The sequence below is a fragment of the Dipteris shenzhenensis genome, chromosome 12 (genome assembly GCF_047967505.1).
Source record: "Dipteris shenzhenensis isolate YYH24624 ecotype China chromosome 12, Dip_SZ_1.0, whole genome shotgun sequence".
NCBI classification, from domain to species: Eukaryota; Viridiplantae; Streptophyta; class Polypodiopsida; order Gleicheniales; family Dipteridaceae; genus Dipteris; species Dipteris shenzhenensis.
Window position 1 is genome coordinate 36,006,547 of NC_141607.1, and position 21,020 is coordinate 36,027,566.

General features: G+C 38.8%; 1 protein-coding gene across 1 annotated transcript; it reads right to left on the reverse strand.

Annotated features, from left to right (window-relative positions):
• Nucleotides 1-16,916: 16,916 nt before the first annotated feature.
• On the reverse strand, nt 16,917-20,691 carry LOC147896157 (uncharacterized). Its single transcript, XM_087382957.1, has 3 exons — nt 19,804-20,691; nt 19,191-19,334; nt 16,917-17,305 (listed from the first exon to the last, which is right to left on the reverse strand). The coding sequence occupies exons 1-3, from the start codon at nt 20,406-20,408 to the stop codon at nt 16,987-16,989; spliced, it is 1,068 nt and encodes a 355-aa protein (XP_087239083.1). The 5' UTR covers nt 20,409-20,691; the 3' UTR covers nt 16,917-16,986.
• Between the last annotated feature and the right edge of the window lie 329 nt (nt 20,692-21,020).

Sequence of the window (21,020 nt, forward strand, 5' to 3'; positions counted from 1 at the left end):
TTCGCTTTTTTTTTACCGATAATTCCTTATCAGATATTGTCCATGATAAGGCAAGGATTTAAATGGATAAGTTTTCCTACATTTTCTATGAAGGGGTAGAATGTGTCTCTAATAAGGGTTTTAATCCTACATTGAGATAGTTTAAAACCTTAGCTTAGCATTGATAAATGGGAAGGGCCATCATTTCTCATTTATTTGGCATGAGGCACTAGCTTGAAAAGTAAAGTAAATTTGTATGGGTAATATGTTACCCTTAGTATGGTCTTGGGTTACACTTTATAGTTTGATTGCCAACATTACACTTTATACTTCATATTACCTTAAGAGATCTCCCTTGTAATTTTATTATGACTTCATGAATGTATGTCTTTTCCTTGGGGATTGATTAGTACTTAGATGTTTCAATGCAGGTCTCACAAGCCTTTTGGGTAGCCTAAATCCTTGGACCTATAACAGTTAGCAAGAACTTATGGTCTCCTAGACTTACAAGGCTTGGCTTATGTTAAACCTTAATGCCTAATGCTTTTAAGTCATCTATAATACATAGTTTAAGCCCTTTTCATGGTTCCCTTTGACAATTAAATTCTTTACCTTATGGGATTTCCATTGGGATTTTATCAAGAGAAGTCAAGATATAGCATGATTTAAAGTGTGGAATGATGAAAATGCCATATAGCATGGAGTTTGTCCTTTAATTTTGACCCTCTCAAGAATCTTATCTCACTTTGATGTGTGCATAAAGTTAATTGTGATACTGATAATAGGAAAATGCCAGTAGGAGATCAAGGAAAGGTATAAAAATACTGAGGTTGTACTAATAATTTTTTAACCTTGGGAATTCCCTTGGACTTGGTTAAAACACACAAATTTAAGGTTTATGTGACATTCCCAGTTATTACTTGGAGTACATTATCATTTTATAAGCATTTCTTAAACTCTTTAATTTCCAACCTCGAATTACTGTTGAATAGTAGAATTTCAGGATTTGATTGTGGTAATCTAGATTGAGTGACACATATAACAACTATGTGCTAGCATTGAAGCCTAGATTTCATAGCTTAAATGAATTGTTCTAAATTTCATTTGATTGTAATGGTGCTAGGTAAGTCAGCATACCTCTCCATCAGGCTTGCATTGAAAAATCTAAGGCATGAAGATATAGTTATGTCAACTTTGAGAAGTGCTCTATGGAAGATTATTTCCAACTATTGATATATAGGATTGGACTTTCTATTAGAGACTAGTATGAGTATGGCTGTACTTTTTGCAATGTACTCACATGAATGTGAGTATGTAAATTGACCCCCACTTTATTACTTTGTGAGAAGGGATGGTATGGTAATGGATTATTGTCACTTATACGGAAGTTAAGAGCAATGGTATATGGTTGCATTTGGTTTACAAGGACATTAAGAATTGATTCAATAGGGTAGTTGATAGCACCCACACACACACACACACTTTGATTAGTAGATGTATCTCACACACACATACACTTATTTCTTTACACACACACACACACACACACACTTATGCTAATGTATACAGGATGTGGGTTGGCAAGCTTATCTTTGCTAGACCACGATGGTTTTTCCTCATGATATACATCTGATGGAGAATTGATTGCAAATCTGTTCCTAGCTAAGCATGGGTATACATCGCCAATAATTTATATTGGTTAAAACAAATTTTATGGCCCATATTAGACTTGCATTTGCAACTATATAGACTAAATAAAAACCTATGATTGGACCTTGTCTAACATGGTTTTCAAACTATTGGTCACCCATAAGAACTCGTGATAAAAGAAATTGTATATATGTATAAAAGGCTTGCATATGTGGGCTCTAAATTCTTGAAATATTAAATCCTTAACTTACCAATGCTCAGCTAGGCTCGAATCTTCCACTACTATTCTAACTCATGAGAGATGGCAAGACAGACGAAAAGCTCAAGCCAAGACTAGTGGTAGAGCACAAACAACCACACTGATCAAAGACGTTGAGGTAAGAGTAAAAACCTTATTCGATATGCTCATGCTAGTCTAATTATTACCTTTTGATTATGACGATGATTTGTGCAAAGGACAGCCCACCTCTACGGATCAGAGCATTGATACTATTAATGCTCGCAAGTATATGGAGAGTCTCTGGTACATACAAGAGCCATTGAGAGACTCCAAGACCACATGGCTGGTCCACACCTCAAAAAGCCGTGGTAAGTATCTAAAATCAAAGGTCAATTTTTACATCTCTTTTTTGGCTCCATGTACGTATCTCTTTTTCATTGAGACATGTCTATCTTCACCGAGGCTTGTCTATCCTTCCATCCTATATATGATTGGCTATAAAATGCCCGGGCCATGTAATTACTCCCATTATGGTGTTTTGAATCTATGTGTGTGATAGGATATGAGAATGACTCTGACAGGTCTCTTTTTTACCTTCGCTATATGAGAAGGAAAGCCAACAAATACCTTAGTAAAAAGAAGCATTTTTGTAAAGGGCAGTTATGGCTTCTACGTAGGGATATAACCCTATATTATAATTATCATATTCTTTATATATTGGTGTATTGACTAATTGACCATTTTTTCTTCTGATGAGGATACCTTATAAATTATGAAAGGAATTTTCTCATGACCCCATACTAGGAAATTTGTATAATGCTAGTTCTAGAAAGAGAAATACATGGAGCATCTTGATACCTGTGACTCAAACATTGGGGTGCCACATGATGCACCACCATCCAAGGTTGATAAGATTTGCTATTATTAATATCTTATGGTGTTGTGACATCGATTACAAGTGGAGTTGTGCTTTGAAGCATGCAGTCCCACAATCTAAGGTTCTTGTTCTGACTCGTCCTTGTTGTCTCTTAACCCAAAACGGGCTAGAGTTATGGATGAAAGGCAACCCAAAAGTTCTAGAGGTGGAAACAACTCGACACATGGTGGGAAACATGGTAGTGTGCCAAGAAGAGGATGCTACTGCCCTCCCATGGGAAGAGGTAGAGGGCAACATGCAGTGGACTCCTATGGGTTCAATAGGGGCACTGATGCTAGGAGAAGACAAGATATTGTTGATTTCTCCCCTTGTGGATCATCCGTGATGGACAGCCCAAGACGTGGTAACACAGGATATGATACAAAGGAGGGTAGTAAAAACTCTTCCAGAATATCTGTAGTAGAGGGTGGGGATCCTACTAAAAGGTTCCTTTTTTGACACAGGTTCATAGATATATCTCTTTTTTGGTTCATGGGAGGAAGATGTTGGAAAGTACACGAGAAAAGGACTTTTCACTCTTTGTCCATGTTCTTTTTTATAACCCCTTACCTGAAGGCATAATTTTGAGAGACTTTTTTCTAAATGCCTGTAATTTTTGCAAAGTGATACTGGAAAATACTATCTTTGGTGAAATCTTGTTAACTTGGAAACTCCACAAAAATCTACTAGGGTACGTTTATTCTCCAAAAGAGACCTTTTGCAATAATACTGAGTTACAATGCTCATGCCACAAATTTGGTAAATTTATTAACAAAAAATGGGATCTTTTGGTTACTTGTGATTTGAGTATAATTGATTACGAACCATTAAGACATGAGCTCAAAAAAGGACTTAACCACATACCGGTTAAAAGACCTTGTCTACATGATGCTCATAAAGCACTTGAACAAGCTTGGAAAAATTTGTGCCACATACTTGGCATTTCCCTATGGGCTACTTTGAAATCTTTCAAAAAATTATCTTATGATTGGCTATGGAACCAATATAGAAAGTTACCCAACCATAAGAAATTTATGAAAGATGTATGGGGTGATAAATATTTTTGGGAAAATTTGAGAACTCTCAAGGACCATTTTTTCATGCATGGTATTGACAAGGCTTCTAATAACATTGCATTGGTGTGTCAAAAATTTGCTCATGACTCAGCATTCAAAAGACTTAATAATGGAGATTTCAAATTAGTAAATACATTAAATTTAGAAGTGAAAATTGAAACCTAACTCCATGCATTTTCTGTAACACCTCTATCCACTAAATTACCATTTATTATGGGTGTATACAAAACCCATAAGAACACTTTTAGATGGATTACCAATGCTGTTGGTTGCACTTATGATGAAATTGGACTCATCAATACATGCATATTAAAAACATGTGTTTCACAACTTAAAAGTAAATGCGCTAAAACGTAGCATGAGCTCTTTCTCAGAGGTGGAGTCAATTGTTCTTGTTGGTGGGGGATTGAATCCCTCTACGCCACTCTAAATCTTCCCAACAAAATATTTAGTATTTTTTTGGCTACTGACATAGCACAATGCTATGAAAGCATTCCCCTAGAAGGGGAACTTGGTCTAGTTAACATCATAAGGAAGGTAATCATTATGACATTCAAGGATAGTAGCTTCAATTTTATCTCTTTTCGAAAAAAGCCTCACTCTTCAATTGAAGGTATATGGACTTTAACACATGGACTTGAGCTAAACTATGACATGGAGGCAGTCATTAAAATTAATTCATGGCTCATTTCCAACATGTACGTTCAACTTAACAACATGACCTGGAGGCAAAAGAAGGGAATTCCTATGGGCTTATCTTGCTCACCCATTGTTGAGAGGAAGAGAAAGAGGAGAGAGACGGACACAAGAATTGTGTTGAGAGGAAGAGAAATAGGAGAGAGACTGACACAAGAGTTGCTCCCGAGAAAGTGATTCTATTCATAGAGCATAGGCATATATATAGTTGAGGACTAGGCTAAGTTAGGGCAAGTTATATATAGCTCTAACACCCCCACTCAAACTAGGCCCTCTAGCTATGGATGAAAAAACCCTTGGGGAGAACAAGGGAAAAATCCGAGCCATTATATATATCTATGTGAAAAAATGTATACAAGGATGGCCATATGCCAATTTGAATGATACATTGTAATACTAGATGATACAATGCAAATTGCATGTGGATAGTACAAGGGCATAAGACAAGCACTTGTCCATAGTACAATGCAAAGTATAAGCACTATGTTTGGTGCATGATACAATGTAAAGCATGTGTGAAAAATAGAAAAATCTTCCTAGAAATCTCAACTTGTTTGACATAGTGATGATGCGTTGTCTCCAAGTTCAATCTGGTCAAACCTCCTCAAACCTTTATAATCATGTCTTCATGTTTTGCATAATTCATCCACATAAAATGACCGATTTCATGCAGTGTATATGAACACAACAAATATTCAAGTGTCCGTTTTTATTGTACCAAGGATGAATGTATGAGGAAATTGCTTCGGTCACTCCAAAGATGAGTATGGAAAGGCGATTTGAGATGTCCACAAAGCTAGGGCTGAAATGTCTCTTAGGTAGTGTAAGAAAGCCATAGCAACACAATAGGAAGGCCCATAAAGATCGTGCAAATCAAGAACCAATAATACAAAAACGGGACAAAAACACAACGAGCATTCGGGCATCCTGAAGTATCGGATTTGATATGTCCCCATAAAGCCAGGGCTGAAATGTCGCTTGCGTAGTGTAAGAAAGCCATAGCAACACAACAGAAAGGCCCATAATGATCCTGCAAATCAAGAACCAATAATCTAGAAACACAATGAGCATCCGAACATCTGAAAGTACCGAACAATTGAGCATTCCAGAAGTACTGAACAACTGGGCAACCGGAAGTACCAAACAACCGAAAATACGAGCCCATAATGATCCTACAAAGCAAGAACCGATAATCTAGAAACACAATGAGCATCTGGACATCCAAAAGTACCAAACAATTGAGCATCCCAGAAGTACCGAACAACTAGGCCGCCAGAAGTACCGAACAACCAAAAATACGAACAATTGGGCATCCCTAAGTACTGAACAACTGGGCAGCCAAAAGTATCGAACAACCAAAAATACAACGAGAATAAGCCATGCACGTATGACAAGAGGCAAGCTTGTGTAGATTAGACACAACTTACATAATCATAGCGGGAATGAAATAACAACCTCTTTGCATCTGAAAGTACCGAACAACCAGGAGGACAAGCATCCGAGATTACAAAGAACATCCAGAAGTAACCAAGAAAGGGCATCCTTCCTTAATAGTGATTTTCCTGGGACTTCAATCAATACTCAAGATCTACTAAAATTTATATGATATCACTCAAAACAATGCTCATAAGCTAGTATCTTTTGTCTAAGTTCTTTCTTTTCAAAAGGTGGGCACCATGACCCCTCTCTACGAGGGGCATGGTGACCCTCATAAAGTGTGGGATTGTGATTGTGCGGGTGGATGGTTGGGGGCACACGTGCATACACACACACACTTATGTCAGTGTATACAGGATGTGGGTTGGCAAGCTTATCTTTGCTAGACCATGATGGTTTTTTCTCATGATATACATCTAATGGAGAATTGATTGCAAATATGTTCCCAGCTAAGCATGGGTATACATCGCCAATAAGTTATATTGGTTAAAACAAAATTTATGGCCCATATTGGACTTGCATTTGCAACTATATAGACTAAAGACAAACCTATAATTGGACCTTGTCTAACATGGTTTTCAAACTATTGGTCACCCATAAGAACTCGTGATAAAAGAAATTGTATATATGTATAAAAGGCTTGCATATGTGGGCTCTAAATTCTTGAAATATTAAATCCTTAACTTACCAATGCTCAGCTAGGCTCGAATTTTCCACTACTATTCTAACTCATGAGAGATGGCGAGACAGACGAAAAACTCAAGCCAAGACTAGTGGTAGAGCCTATACAACCACACTGATCAAAGACGTTGAGGTAAGTGGTAGAAACCTTATTCGGTATGCTCATGCCAGTATGATTATTTGCCTTTTGATTATGATGATGATTTGTGCAAAGGACGGCCTACCTCTACGGATCAGAGCATTGATACTACTAATGCTCGCAAGTATACGGAGAGTCTTTGGTACATACAAGAGCCATTGAGAGACTCCAAGACCACATACTTGCTGGTCGACACCTCAAAAAGCCGTGGTAAGTATCTAAAATCAAAGGTCAATTTTTACGTATCTCTTTTTCGGCTCCATATACATATCTCTTTTTCATCGAGACGTGTCTAGCTTCACCAAGGCTTGTCTATCTTTCCATCCTATATATGATTGGCTATAAAATACTTGGGCCATGTAATTACTCCCATTATGGTGTTTTGAATCTGTGTGTGATAGGATATGAGAATGACTTTGATAGGTCTCTTTTTTACCTTCGCTATATGAGAAGGAAAGCCAACAAATACCTTAGTAAAAAGAAGCATTTTTGCAAAGGGCAACTAGGTCTTCTATGTAGGGATATAACCCTATATTATAATGATCATAGTCTTTATATATTGGTGTATTGACTAATTGACCATTTTTTCTTCTGATGAGGATACCTTATAAATTATGAAAGGAAATTTCTCATGAGCCCCTACTGGGGAATTTGTATAATGCTAGTTCTAGAAAGAGAAATACATGGAGCATCTAGATACCTGTGACATGGAGCATCTGGATACTTCTGACAATTGGAGACCTGGTACTTGGAGAACTCAACATCTTTTTTCAATATTATGTTTGTCAAACTAAATATTATCAAAAATTCTTAATTTTGATTAAAAGTTTTGCAAGCTCTAGTTGCATTTTTCAACTTAGATGTCTCAAACATTTTTTCTTTATATGTTTCTCTTTTTTAACTTTTTATCCAAATGATGGAATTAATTGTATGGCTCAATTATTGATGGTACTTTTTAATCCAAACACACACACACACACACACACACACATTTCTAAAAATAAATAAAATCACATGCACATGCACACATCGCCCTAACTCGAACCCCAAAACCACCACTTTGTTATAAGTTGGATAGATTTTCAAAATTACCATAAAGATAATCCATTCATACACACACACACACACACATTAATGTAGCTCAATAATTGTTTCTCACTCTCTCTCTCTCTCTCACACACACACATAATTCCATTGTCTCATATATGCATGCTTTCTTGATATCTACACTAATTGCCCTAATTCCCCCCAATTCATTTAGACTAATTTTTAACATACACACACAAAATTTTCTTGGTAAAGTTTTCTTATAAGAAAACCCCCCCTTCTTCTCTGTCACTTTCTTATCTATGAAAATCCCCCTAAGTGTGTTCCTTCCCCATTTAAACTCTACCATTACTAGGGCCTCTTATTAGGTATACAGAGATAATCGAGAGAGACGGAGATTCAATGCTTCCCAGGAGCTTAGTTCCATTTTTGGTTGTGCAGGAGGAGCCTCATTAGTAATCCTACTACTTCATGACGCTGATCGATGACTACAGTAGAAGGATATGGATATACTTCCTGAAGACTAAAGACGAGGCTTTTAGTAGGTTCAAGGAATGGCATGTAATGGTCGAGAAAAAAATAGGGAGGAAGGTGAAGAAGTTAAGATCAGACAGAGGTGGAGAGTTCACATCAACTGAATTCGAAAGTTACTGCAAAAGTCACAGAATCAAGAGGCAGAAACCCCCGCCATATACATCACAGCAAAATGGAGTAGCAGAATGCAAGATGTACGTCATCTATGAAATGGGCCGGAGTATGATGAAAGGGAAAGATTTGCCAAAGACTTTTTGGGCTGAAGCATGTAACACTGCAATTTACATCCTGAATCATAGCTACACGAAGGTTGTGAATGAGATGACTCCACTGCAAGCCTTTTCTGGTAAGAAACCTTCAGCTTTATATTTCAGAGTTTTTGGATGTGATTGTTTTGTGCATGTCCTTGATGCTACCAGGACCAAATGGGAACTAAAGAGCCGGAAGTGTATTTTCTTGGGCTACAGTGAAGAGGCAAAGGGTTACTGTCTCTATAACCTTGTTACTAATAAGATAATTGTAAGTCGCGATGTGGTCTTCTCAGAACAACCGCATCAATTGGAGGAGGATGCTTCCTTCCTAGACAACCAGGACTAGGATATCCATACAGTACCGCCACCAGTAGCAGACCGAACTCCCCCAATGGTGCTTGGGAGGATTCAAGACAAAGAAGATGAAGAAGAGCCTATAGAACCACAATGGCAACGGCCATTCCCGAAGTGGATAAAGCAGCTTTTGGATGGCAGAGAACCTCCAGCCATTGAGGAGGAACCATCCGAACCAAGAGATTAGAGGAGCAAAGAAGGGCACAGGAACACTTGCTCAACTATGCTTTGATGACAAAAGTGATCCGTGCTGATGAACCAAGTGTCTTGAAGAGGCACAGGGCGATGATAGGTGGATGGAGGCTATGTAGTCGGAGTATGGCTCCATAATGAAGAACAACACTTGGGACCTTGTGGATTGACCACCAAAATGCAAGGTAATCAGAACCAAGTGGGTGTACAAGACCAAGTACAAGTCCGATGGCACGTTGGATAAGTACAAGGCTCGAGTCGTGGCAAAAGGATTTGCACAGGTACATGGTTTTGATTATTAAGATACTTTTGTTCCCACAGCTCGACTAACCACAATTCGCAGTGTTTTGGCTTTAGCTGCCCAAGGGAAGTTGGCCCATGTTTCAGATGGATGTGAAATCCACCTTTTTGAATGGAGATCTCAAGGTTCAGAAGGTAAAGTTTGCAAATTGAAGAAGGCACTTTATGGGCTAAAACAGGCCCCACGAGCATAGTACCAGCGAATTGATGCCTACTTTTTGCAAAACAGGTTCAGGAGGAGCCCATCTGATGCAAATTTGTATATCTTCAGAGAAGGAGGTAGGTGTATGATCGTGGTCCTTTATGTGGATGACCTTGTCATAATAGAGAACCATGAAGAGAAGATCTCATAGACGAAGTATTTGCTAGGAAGAGAGTTTGAAATGACAGACCTCGGACTGGTGCATTTCTGTTTGGGGATTGAAGTTTGGCAGGAGCTGAAACAGATCTTCATTTCACAGCTGAAGTATGCAGGAGAGATACTGAAGGCATTTGGCATGACTGAGTGCAAGACAGTTGGTACCCCTATGGAGGTTGACGCGAAGCTCTCAAATGAGGATTCATCACCACCGGTGGATGAAGCGAAGTACAGAAGGATTGTGGGTAGCTTGATTTACCTGTGCAACACACAGTCGGACATCAGTTTTACAACTGGTGTACTAAGCAGGTTTTCCAATAAGCCTTGGGAGAACCATTGGAGGGCAGGGATACGGGTGCTAAAATACATCAAAGGCACACTTGATTATGGCATCACTTATACCAAGGGCAACATCTTGACCATATTCTATGACTCGGATTGGGCAGGAGACATGGACAGCAGGAGATCAGTGACAGGGTACTATTTCTCAGTTGGATCTGGAGTTGTGTCATGGGTCAGCAAGAAGCAACCCATAGTTGCTCTTTCTTCTACCGAGGCCGAGTACAAATCTGCATGCTTTGCTTCTTGTGAGGTAGTGTGGTTGAGGAGGACTTTGGGGGACATGGGTGCAATGCAGAACAAGCCTACGCAGTTATCATGTGACAATAAGAGTTGCATGGTGATTGCAAAGAACCCGGTGTTCCACGCTCGCACAAAACACATTGAGATTCAATATCACTTTGTACGTGAGCTCATCATGGATGGAGAGGTCAATTGGTGTACTGTCTAACTACAGAGAATACTACAGACATCTTCACGAAGGCTCTTGGAAGAGACTTGCTAAAGAGGCATCTTCATCGACTTGGAATTGGGCTGAAAAAGTAAGTTCACTTGTGGGTGGACATTGAGGGGGGGTGTTAGATATCAATGCTCCACTCTTGTGTAACTACGCAGGAACCAACTAACTCTACTTGTAAGCCCCCATATGAGAAGAAGGCATTTGAGTAGCTCAGTAATCCAGTAGGTCTTGGTTTGGACACCAGATGGGGGCCATGTGTGGCCTGATGGCTAGACGGCTTCAGATAGAGTTGGCACACCAACAACTAGGCTACATGCAAGTGCAGGAAGGCATCCCTTAACTGACCGCACTGAGGGTAGACGAAGCATTTCCCGAGGCAACCCACTCTCGAGTTGTGAGGCCCATTTGGAGCCTCAAATGATCCTGGATGGCTCTAGGCCAAACGAAACCGTAGGTTAGTTGCTCTATTTTGTGCACCGGTTCTATCGTATGGTCGGTGGCCTATTTCGGGACTGATCCCCAGTCGACCGTTTTGGGTGCGGTCACCCAATTGAGCCTAATCGACTTATGACTGGTGGCTATATAAGAGCAAGCCGGTGAAGCCCATTTCATCACTAGCTACAGTAACCCTGATTCCTTAGCATCCAGCCTCCGTCTTCTACTGTTTCTAGCATGCCATCGAAGCTTCTTTCATAGGAGCGCACGGTTGGGAGGCAACGCCATCTATTGTATCAGTTCTATAGTAATCAAATTTTTGATTCTCCATACTATCTTGTTTTCTCTCTTGCGTACGAGATCCTATTATCTGTTGAGCACAGACGTTGTATTATTTTCTTACAGTTTTGGAGTAAGCATGTCTCTCAAAACCTTTGGCCACATCAAGTAGTTCCATGCGGGAGGTATTGCTAGCATATGAAGCCCATACAGTAACCGAAGTTCCAGCATCCCTTCAAGACAAATCCTTGGCAAGGTGTCAAGATTGCAATGCTATTAATGGAAAATGTTCCTGCGTATAGAGTCATAATGCATTCCAATAGGCTCACAAATATGACTGTTCAGATTTTCTAAAGCATCAGACCATAGTCCTGAGCATGTGAGCAAAATCAATGAACCACAGATGTAAAGAAGGATCCCATACTTGTGATGTAAAGAAGGATCCCATCAAGCAACTACATCTAAGCTTAAGCACTTGGTATTTTTGCAAGCATTCAGTGTAACCACAGAACCTAGACATTGTAATCGAGCGGGCCAGAGAGAGAATCTATCTAATGTCAAAATGCAGAGCCAGACGATGAAATAGTCATGGTGATCCTTATAAGAGATGAGCAACTCTGAAAATTATCTAAAGAGTTCAATTTGTAGAGTGTATCAAGTGAAAGAGGCTCCAGCTCGACCAGTTGGTTGAGGGTATCCATACGAGTATCGAAAGGAATCCTTCTTATGAGAATTAAGACTTCGAGCTTTTAGTTGGATTACCTCTACTAAATGGAGATTTATTGTGAATATCAAATATATGAAGAGGAACTGCATCTTCTAGTAGACTTTTCATAACATGGGCAATGGATGCTTCCGATAACTTGATGTTAGTGGAAGGGGCTGGTCCCATAGTCCTTGTGCCTAAATGCCTGAAATTTAAATCAGTCGACCCAAGTATAGCCATTAGTCCTAAGACTTTTCTTATCTTAAAATGGACATACTAGTGTGTGTTCGTCCTATCAAACAATCTATCCTACTATACTACTGGACCAATTTCCAATGTCAAAGTAAACCAATTGCAAACATCCGCTATTCCCCTTTTCAAACACCTAGTGAAAGTAGTCCATTAATAACTAACCCTTTTAATATCACATATTAAGTGGGAATAACCCATATCATACCGTTCCTTTTGATAGTGTCAAAGTGGGAGTCAATTTTAATACTCACACCGATAATCGTGATGCGTTAGTGTAATTATGATTATGTTATATTATTGACATGACTTCTTTGTTGCTTTGATAGTTCATCCTCCCAATTACATCAGATCGAGATGATGGTTGTAGTTTGCTCCAAGTGCTCTGCCAGTAATCCCAAGGGCCTTCGTAAATTGCAAAAAGTACAATAATACTGATGACTAGTCTCCAATAGAATGTCCAATCCTATTTATCAATACTTGGAGATACTCCACTATAGAGTACGCCTCGAAGTTGCCAACACCATATCTTCATGCCTTAGATTTTTCAATGCAAACCTGATGGAGAGGTATGCTAACTCATTGGCACCATCACAACCAAATCAAAGTTAGAACAATTCATTGACGCTGTGGTCGCCAGGCTTCAATGCCAGCACATAGTTCTTATTCAGGTCACTCTATCTAGACTTGCATAATTAAATCTTGGCATTATAACAATAGAGAATAATCAAAGGTTGGCATTTAGACATTTAATGAAATGTTTTTAAAATGTTGGGGCAATTCCCAAGGGAGTATATGGATTCATCAAGGGCCTCATTGACCTCTAATCAGTTCACCAATCAAGATGATGAATATGTTAGGCCTTCACATAAGAACCATTAAACATGTTTGACCTGTCCATGAGAAACTTGTAAGATGATTACCACATTGAATAGAAGGAAACTCTCGCTATCTTCAAACCCGTCTATTCAAATAATAGACTTTAGATGGTCGCATCTCCAAAAGAAAATCCAGGAAATAATACAACTATGAATGCTTCTTAATTCAATAGATAAAAAATCTCTCCATCTATATAAGATATATAATAAGATAAAAGAAGCTGCCAATGGTAATTTTCCCTTCAATCCCATTAAGCAAACTTCTCAACAACTGCAACATAATGCAATTCCAAGTTTTTCTTTTATAATCTCCAAAAGACACTAGTGAATAACTGTCCTAAAGGAACTAAAGTTTCCTTTTCTTTTGGCATAGTAAGCCCTTTCCAAGTGTAAAACATCCAATGAAAATCCAGTAAGAAGTTGTCCCAATTAAGAAACATAGATGTCCAGGGCAACTTACCTCACGAATACCCATCTTTAAGAATCATAAAGATCCATGGTTACTTGTCCCCTTTAAGAGACATCCTTGGGGACCATAAACATCCATAGAAACTCATGCCTCTTTAAACTAGTTCGGATGGCTCTTAAAAACCAAGAATCTTAAATTATTAAAGGGAGATCTTATTCCCTTTTCTCAATGAACTAAGTTTTTTGAAACTATCAATAAATAGTGCTACAAATAAACTCATATTAATACAAAATGAAGAATGAATAAAGAGACTCTAAAATGCATGTCTTTAGCTATCTCCATAGCCTAAAGTCTTTAGTTGAAGAGCTGGGTCTCTAGCTATATCCATAGCTTATGAGAAAGTCCAAAGTGCCACAGCTTAATTGGCTCCAACTTGTCTTACGCCTCTACTCAAGTGACCTCCCTGTACTTACAGGTAGTTTGCTCTTAGGTTTAGGGAACTTCAAACATCGTGTGAACTATGATTCACTCAGGGGATGGTCATCTCAGCGAGAAAGTGAAAAATATGATTCGGTCAGAGCCTATTTTTCTCTATTGACTTGCAAAGCAGGCAGTTAAGGGCGGGTCTCTAACATAGGTTCTGCCTTGTGGAGCAAACACCCATTACCAGGTCCTCTTATCTAGTATACATAGCAGCGATATTTTTATCGAAGCTATTCTTATATATTAATATAAAATTGTGGCAAAAGTTTATCGAGCTAATTCTTTTAGTTTCATAATCTTGATAGAATATATTACAAATTTACATATTTTCTTTTGAATTTCAAAGACAAAGTTGTAAATCTTGGCAAAGCTTTAAATTTTTTCTCATAAAAGTCTCAAATCTTGGTGAATGTTTCAACCTTTATTTTTATCAGGGCATTCAAATTTTGACACGAACATAAAAGTTTCACTTATTAACAAAACTAAGAGGAAAAAATCATCCATGATACAGAGATAATCGAGAGAGACAAAGGTTCAATGCTTGCCATGAGCTTAGTTCCATTTTTGGATGTGCAGGAGGAGCCTCATCAGTAATCCCACTCAAAATGAGCAAAGATCATTTCACCAGTTAATTTGGGTCATGGCGAACCATCATGGGAAATGTTTAATAAAAGAATAGTAGGCTAATCGGCAGCCTATGGGCTCTTGCAGTTCTAGTGTTTATAGATGGAAGCGACTCTACAGCGCACGTAGCTCACTATAGCAAATACCATCCTCCTAGCTTAAGCAATGGCCCAGGGCTTCGTTGTCATTCTGGAGTAAGCATTTCTCTCAAAACCTTTGGCCACATCAAGTAGTTCCATGCAGGAGATATTGCTAGCCATAGGAAGCCCATACACTAACCAAAGTTCCAGGTATCCCTCCAAGACAGGGTGTTGAGCTTACAATGCTATTAATGGAAAATATTCTTGCATATAGAGTCGTAATGCATTCCAATAGTCTCACAAATATGACTGTTCGGATTTTAGACCATAGTCTGAGCATGTGCGCAAATCAATGAACCATAGATATAAAGAAGGATCCCATACATGTGATGTAAAGAAGGATCCCATCCTTAAGCACTTGGTATTTTTGCTAGCATTCGGTGTACTAACCATAGACATTAGGCATTGTAATCGAGCGGGCTAGAAAGAGAATCTATCTAATGTCAAAATGCAGAGCCCATAGATGAGATAGTCGCATGGTGATCCTTATAAGAGATGAGTAGCTTTGAAAATTATCTAAAGAGTCCATGTAAACTAGGAGCCAGTCTCATGTGCATAGAGACAACATATCTTGTGAGCAAATGTAGTATTGCGAGGGTTCTAGACCATGTATCTTATTAAGCAGTCATATCACGTGGTTCAAAGTGTACACGGACAAAATAGTTACATGAAACAGAACCTCAATATCACAGTCCTACTCGCATTGCAAACAAAGGCTTCATGCTCCAATTATTAGATAGGCAAGCACTTGGATTTTGTTTGCAAGCTAGCGCTAGTCTTTTAACAATGTGCAAGTGCTCTCAACTCAATATAGAGAGAGCCAACCATTACGTGGAGCTCCAATCGATACGTAGAGCTAAATATATATTGTGTGGCAAAGTACCTCCATCTAGTCAGCTTACCAATTTGAGGAGCCTAGAGGTTTGTTGAGGCAATGGTTTTGGTAGTGGGCCACTTGGACAAGGCCTAGACCATTGACACTAGTCCTAGGAGGGGGAGTGGCAACATCTTTGGTTATGGTAGGGTTGTCCTCTTTGGGAGATTAGTGGGATCGAATTGATTTTGTCCTATACAAGCAGGGTACTCAAATAGGGTAGAGGAGGTTCTCTTTTCCTTATACACATCGTGTATTGGTAAGCATCTGTAGTTGGAGGTGACAGCTCGGACTCCCTCGGAGAGAGGGTCATTCTACAAGCCTTGTATGATCTCATACTTATTTTGGATGGTGGCAATGGAGGTATGTCCATTGGTCCATAGCTAAATGTATTTGTAGATGCTAAATTTGGAGACAATCCCGCATTGTCTTTGGGGTTGCCTCATAGCACAAAGGATTTGGATGGGTGCCCTCTAGATTGCTTCCAAGAAACTAAAGTGGAACCAAATCTCCAAGATAAAGTCATGATGATGTATCTCCCCTCATGATGTATCTCTAAGAGACATATATCAGTATAAACATGAATTGTTTGAATATGCCATTTTCAATTCAAACTAAACAAAAAATTATGTTTCGTGCCTTAAAAAAACAAAATATGTGATGGTTTTCAAATTTCAAACAAAAGCTTACATGGGGTGCTGGATCATATTATTTATCATTCAATTTAGTTGTTCACAATGAATAATTTTATCTCCACAAAATTAAGTTCTTAGTTTGATGATTTATTTAGCATGTAAAACTTAAAAATTGGCCACAACAATGCATACCTTGCATGTACCGGTAAAAATGTCATCAATTTAAGTTCAAGCCATGGGACATTTTTATTTGACTATTCATTTAAGTTCAAGCCATGGGACATTTTTGTTTGAGTTTAAAAGGTATAGTAATTAAATGTAGACTATTCATTTAAAAGTTAAGATTTAAAAATAAGTTGGAAACTTGAAATTATAATAAAAGCCTTTGTTTTCAAACTCTATTCATAAGAACAACAATTATTAATGACTCTTTGTAAATTATGAATTCGTATTTTAAATCTTCTTAGTTAGCATTGATAAATTCACCAACATTTAAAAATTCTAAGAAGTGAGATCCCAACTTGAAGAATAATATGCTTTCTTATATTAATATCATTGTGACAATGTATCTTAGGAATCATGCTTTGTATGCTCCCCATCCTATCGATAATGTTGTGACAATGTATCTTGGGCCCAACTTGGGAATCATGCCTTGTAGGCTACCCATCCTATGAGAGATGGATCTATTAGTGGTGATCTATTATGAAAGAATGAATATTGTTGGTTCTCACTCAGTCGGCTCATCAACTCAAAACCATTTTGATAACCTTGAGGGAGGTGTACTTGGATTGGTGTGGAGAATTGAAACATTGATGGTTGGGAGCTTGGAGTAGGTTCAATAGGAAAAGGGCTTTGATGAGTGTGGGTTCCCTCATAAGTAGTCACCACATATGATCGATCAGCTGAGTATCGCTCCACATGCTTCTTCACTTTACATTGTTTATTTGTACATCTATAGTAGCTTCTGCAAAATCGAAATACTTGACTATTAAAATCCTTAAATAGTTCTAATGTACACTTGCATTCTTTAATTAAAATAATTCAGTATTAAAATGCAACATAATTTGATAAAATGCAACATTTGTTATTAAAAATTCAGTATTAAAAATCACTGAATGAGTATTAAAATCATTCCTTACAATTAATTTTTATTGGGAGGTTACAAGGAAGAATCTATGCATTAAACAAATCAAGTAGGCTTTAGAGTCATTTTTTTAAAGTATGATAGAGGGTGACTCCCAAACCTATCTATAAAGGATGCAAGATATGCATGTCACATGTGGGTCACCCTCCTTGTGGAAACTAACACATTCTAACTCAATTGTCTAAGTTCTCCTTGCAAGGTAATAAAGCATCTAAACTCTAGATGATAGGGATAAACTTGAAAAGTTATGATAAAACTTCTGCATATTTTTCTCTATGGCATTATCTTACCTATCCATTGGGGTAGATAGGGCGAGGTAGCTAGCCTTTATGCATGCCATGGAAATAACAACTAGATTTTAAAAATTATTTGTAAACTCCAGGGTGGTTTAGGGAATAGTTACTTTTACAAATGGTCTTCTTACACAGAGCTTCCAAGACTTTGGCACTATTTGATAGCATAGCAAGGGCATGATAGCTTATTACAATGAAGATTTATATCGTAACCCAAAGGGGTAGCTTCAATGTTCCTTCACAAATAGTTCTAATGTAAGCTAGTAGTTTTTAGTGTACATAATTCCTTTTTCTGTAACAAAGGGTGATTTGAGGCCATGCATGCCCCTTTTGGACTAAGACATGGGCCCTTATTCCACACCAAATGCCCAAATAATTCTTATTTAGAAATATAAAGTAAACTTCCTTCTAATATCTAAATTATTTAAATCAATAGTCTATTTACAAATGTGATGAATATTGTCTTGTCATGGACTAACCAAAAATCTAGATTTATAACTACCGCTCTAGCTATACTAGATTAGCAACAGAGTGATAGCACTCCTTCCCTCTTTAATTATAGCCATTTTTGTTCTCTCTCATGGAAACTGCCTACTACAATTACAAAATTTATGTGTCTAAAGATTTACTATAATGGATTATATGATATAAATTCTTTCCAGTAACTACTTATTGAAGGCATATTCATTGATAATTCACTTAAAATCTAACAAAATCTAATGGGTTTCCAAGATGACCATATATGTACCATAAATATAGTTATAGTATCAAGTTAGCATGGATAGTCTTTTGTAGATAATTGAATAGCCCCTTTGTCAATAAGTAAAATTGCATTTAGAATTTGATTCAAATCCCACTACGTGTGAGGAATCACTTTAAAGCTCTCCATCCAGTAATATTTGTATAACTTTGAGGGGTTTGTGGCATGCTTCCATATAGTAAACTCTTCTTTTTCATTGTCCTTACGCAATAACATGGTTGGCAAGTGGCACATGCTCATAGCATTTATTGAACTTTTAGGAGAGTGCAATGACCTAGCAAGCTAGTTGGGTGTGATTTCCCGACTCCTATACTTTCCTATGGGGAAACATGTGCGCCTCAAACTAATGTGTAAGATTCTTTGATCAAGTACAACGTGCAAACCACGAAACAAGGTGACAACATAAGTTCAACAAGTATGAAAGGGTAGATGGCAACAAAAGTTGATTGTGCAAACTAAATTTGTGCTCTTTATTCGTGAGAGAGAAGGGCAAGTAACACAACTGCAACTTGAACCTCACATGCAAGATCTTTTAGGTGGCAAAATTGTTTGTTTCCTTCTCTTTATCGCACTGTTTATAATAAATCTCCAAGTTAAGTCTTATAAGCAAGGTCTTTTCAAAGAAACAATTGCAAGGTGAATGAATGAATACCTCGGATAAGGGCTGTGCTTCACAGCCTTCTGGCCATATTTTCTCCACTTGAATCCGTCGTCAATGATGTCTACTTCTGTCCTTGTGTGGATGGAGATCTTCTGTCCACGCTCCTTCTGTTTTGTGGTAGGATTTTTGGCTTTCCTGCAGAACGAAAACCATAAATCCATCTGCCGATCAGTTGCTTCGCTTATCACGCTCCAGAATTCGTATAAAGCAGCGTCTTATCGCATGCACTCTACTTGAAAACCAAGGGAGTGCTCCTCACCCATCCTCCGCCACAGTGAAATCATGTAACTTAATGTTTATCTTGATCAAGCGTCAGAATTTACACAAACCAGCTCCTATTCACATGCAGTTTAGCTCAAGATCAAGAGATGCATCTCACCCAGCCTCCCTTAATGTGTGCAGTTTATGCAATCCTTTTCATACCATAGATCCCCATGTGGACATCCTGTTGCTTCTATGATCAACCTTCATCAGAATTCACACAAGCAGATGCGGCCTATCCTAAGATCAATATCATGCGCGGTACTGTTTAACTTTTGCGTTTTTGTCGTACCATTCAGTCAAGGATGACTATACAATCACAGATAATGAGTAAGCTCTTTACCTTTTTTTACACTCGGAAACTTCTCCTTCTCTGCCTTCCGCTTCATTGACCGATGGGCTTTGGTTCAACTGGCTCTCAGATAGCTTCTGGACCTTCTCTTCCGTCTGCAATTCATCGTCTTCTCCGCTACTACAAGAGGGTGAAGTTCGCAAACTTGCAGAATGCCCAGAGCCCGTTCCAACGTCATGTGGGTCTTGTTTCCCTTGCCACGATGTTGCTGATGCGCCATGGCTGTGCTTTACGGCTTCTTTGCGGGGGCTTCTAAGCCCCAACCTGCGAGCAAGTTCTTCTTGAAGCATAGGAATTTTACGAGCAGAGCGCTTGAACCCCTCAGCAGGTGAAGGAACTGATAAGCCTTCTCGAACCTGCGACGAATGTTCGATAGAAAGCTCTTTCCTGATAATATTAGACGAGCCGATGATGTCTGACGGTGTAGGTGAATGTGAGACATAAGTCTTGTTGGGAAAACCTGAAGCATACGGATCTGTATCAAGCAGTTGAGCTACTTGGTCATCAAATTTGTTGAGGATATCACTCCAGTCACCTTCCTGATCTTCTGTCAACGAACTAGGGATGGCAGATGGAAAAGTTGTGTAAGGTTCCATTGGGACCTGAAGTTGGATGGCAACAAGGGGAGAATCGGGGGGAGGCTAACTATAGTGCTGATTTATATGAGGCAATCGTGCAGTACTCGTGCAGAAAGCAAGCGAGGCTGGCCGGAGCCGGGCCTCTTAAGTTGGAAACGGTCAAAGTAGAGCGGAGGTGAGTCAAGGACGTGCCTCAGGAGAGATGAATGCTGGCTTGACGGCGATGCAATGGATCACGACCTTGACGACCAGCCGATAAGTAAAGCTGACAATTTTTCCTGTGGCAATTCGCAATACTCGTGCTGCATGGATTGCACGCGATCTTCATCGCAAATTTTCACCAAATGCAGCTTAAATAGGATGCTCCTTTCGAATTGATCGGCACCTGCACTGTCATTTCCGGAAAAGCAAGGCGACCGGGGATGTTGCATTTCATCCAACTTTTCCATCATCTTGCACTTTGATTGCCAAGAGTCTCTTTCAGAGACGTCCATCCCAAAAATAGAGACGTTCTCGTCTGGAAGTCAAGAGGTTGGAAGCATCACGCAAGCTAGCTGCAATCTTTGACGCTAACGTTTCAAAGTTGAACTTTGAATATCTTTGAAAAACGAAGGTGCATGGGAGTGCCTC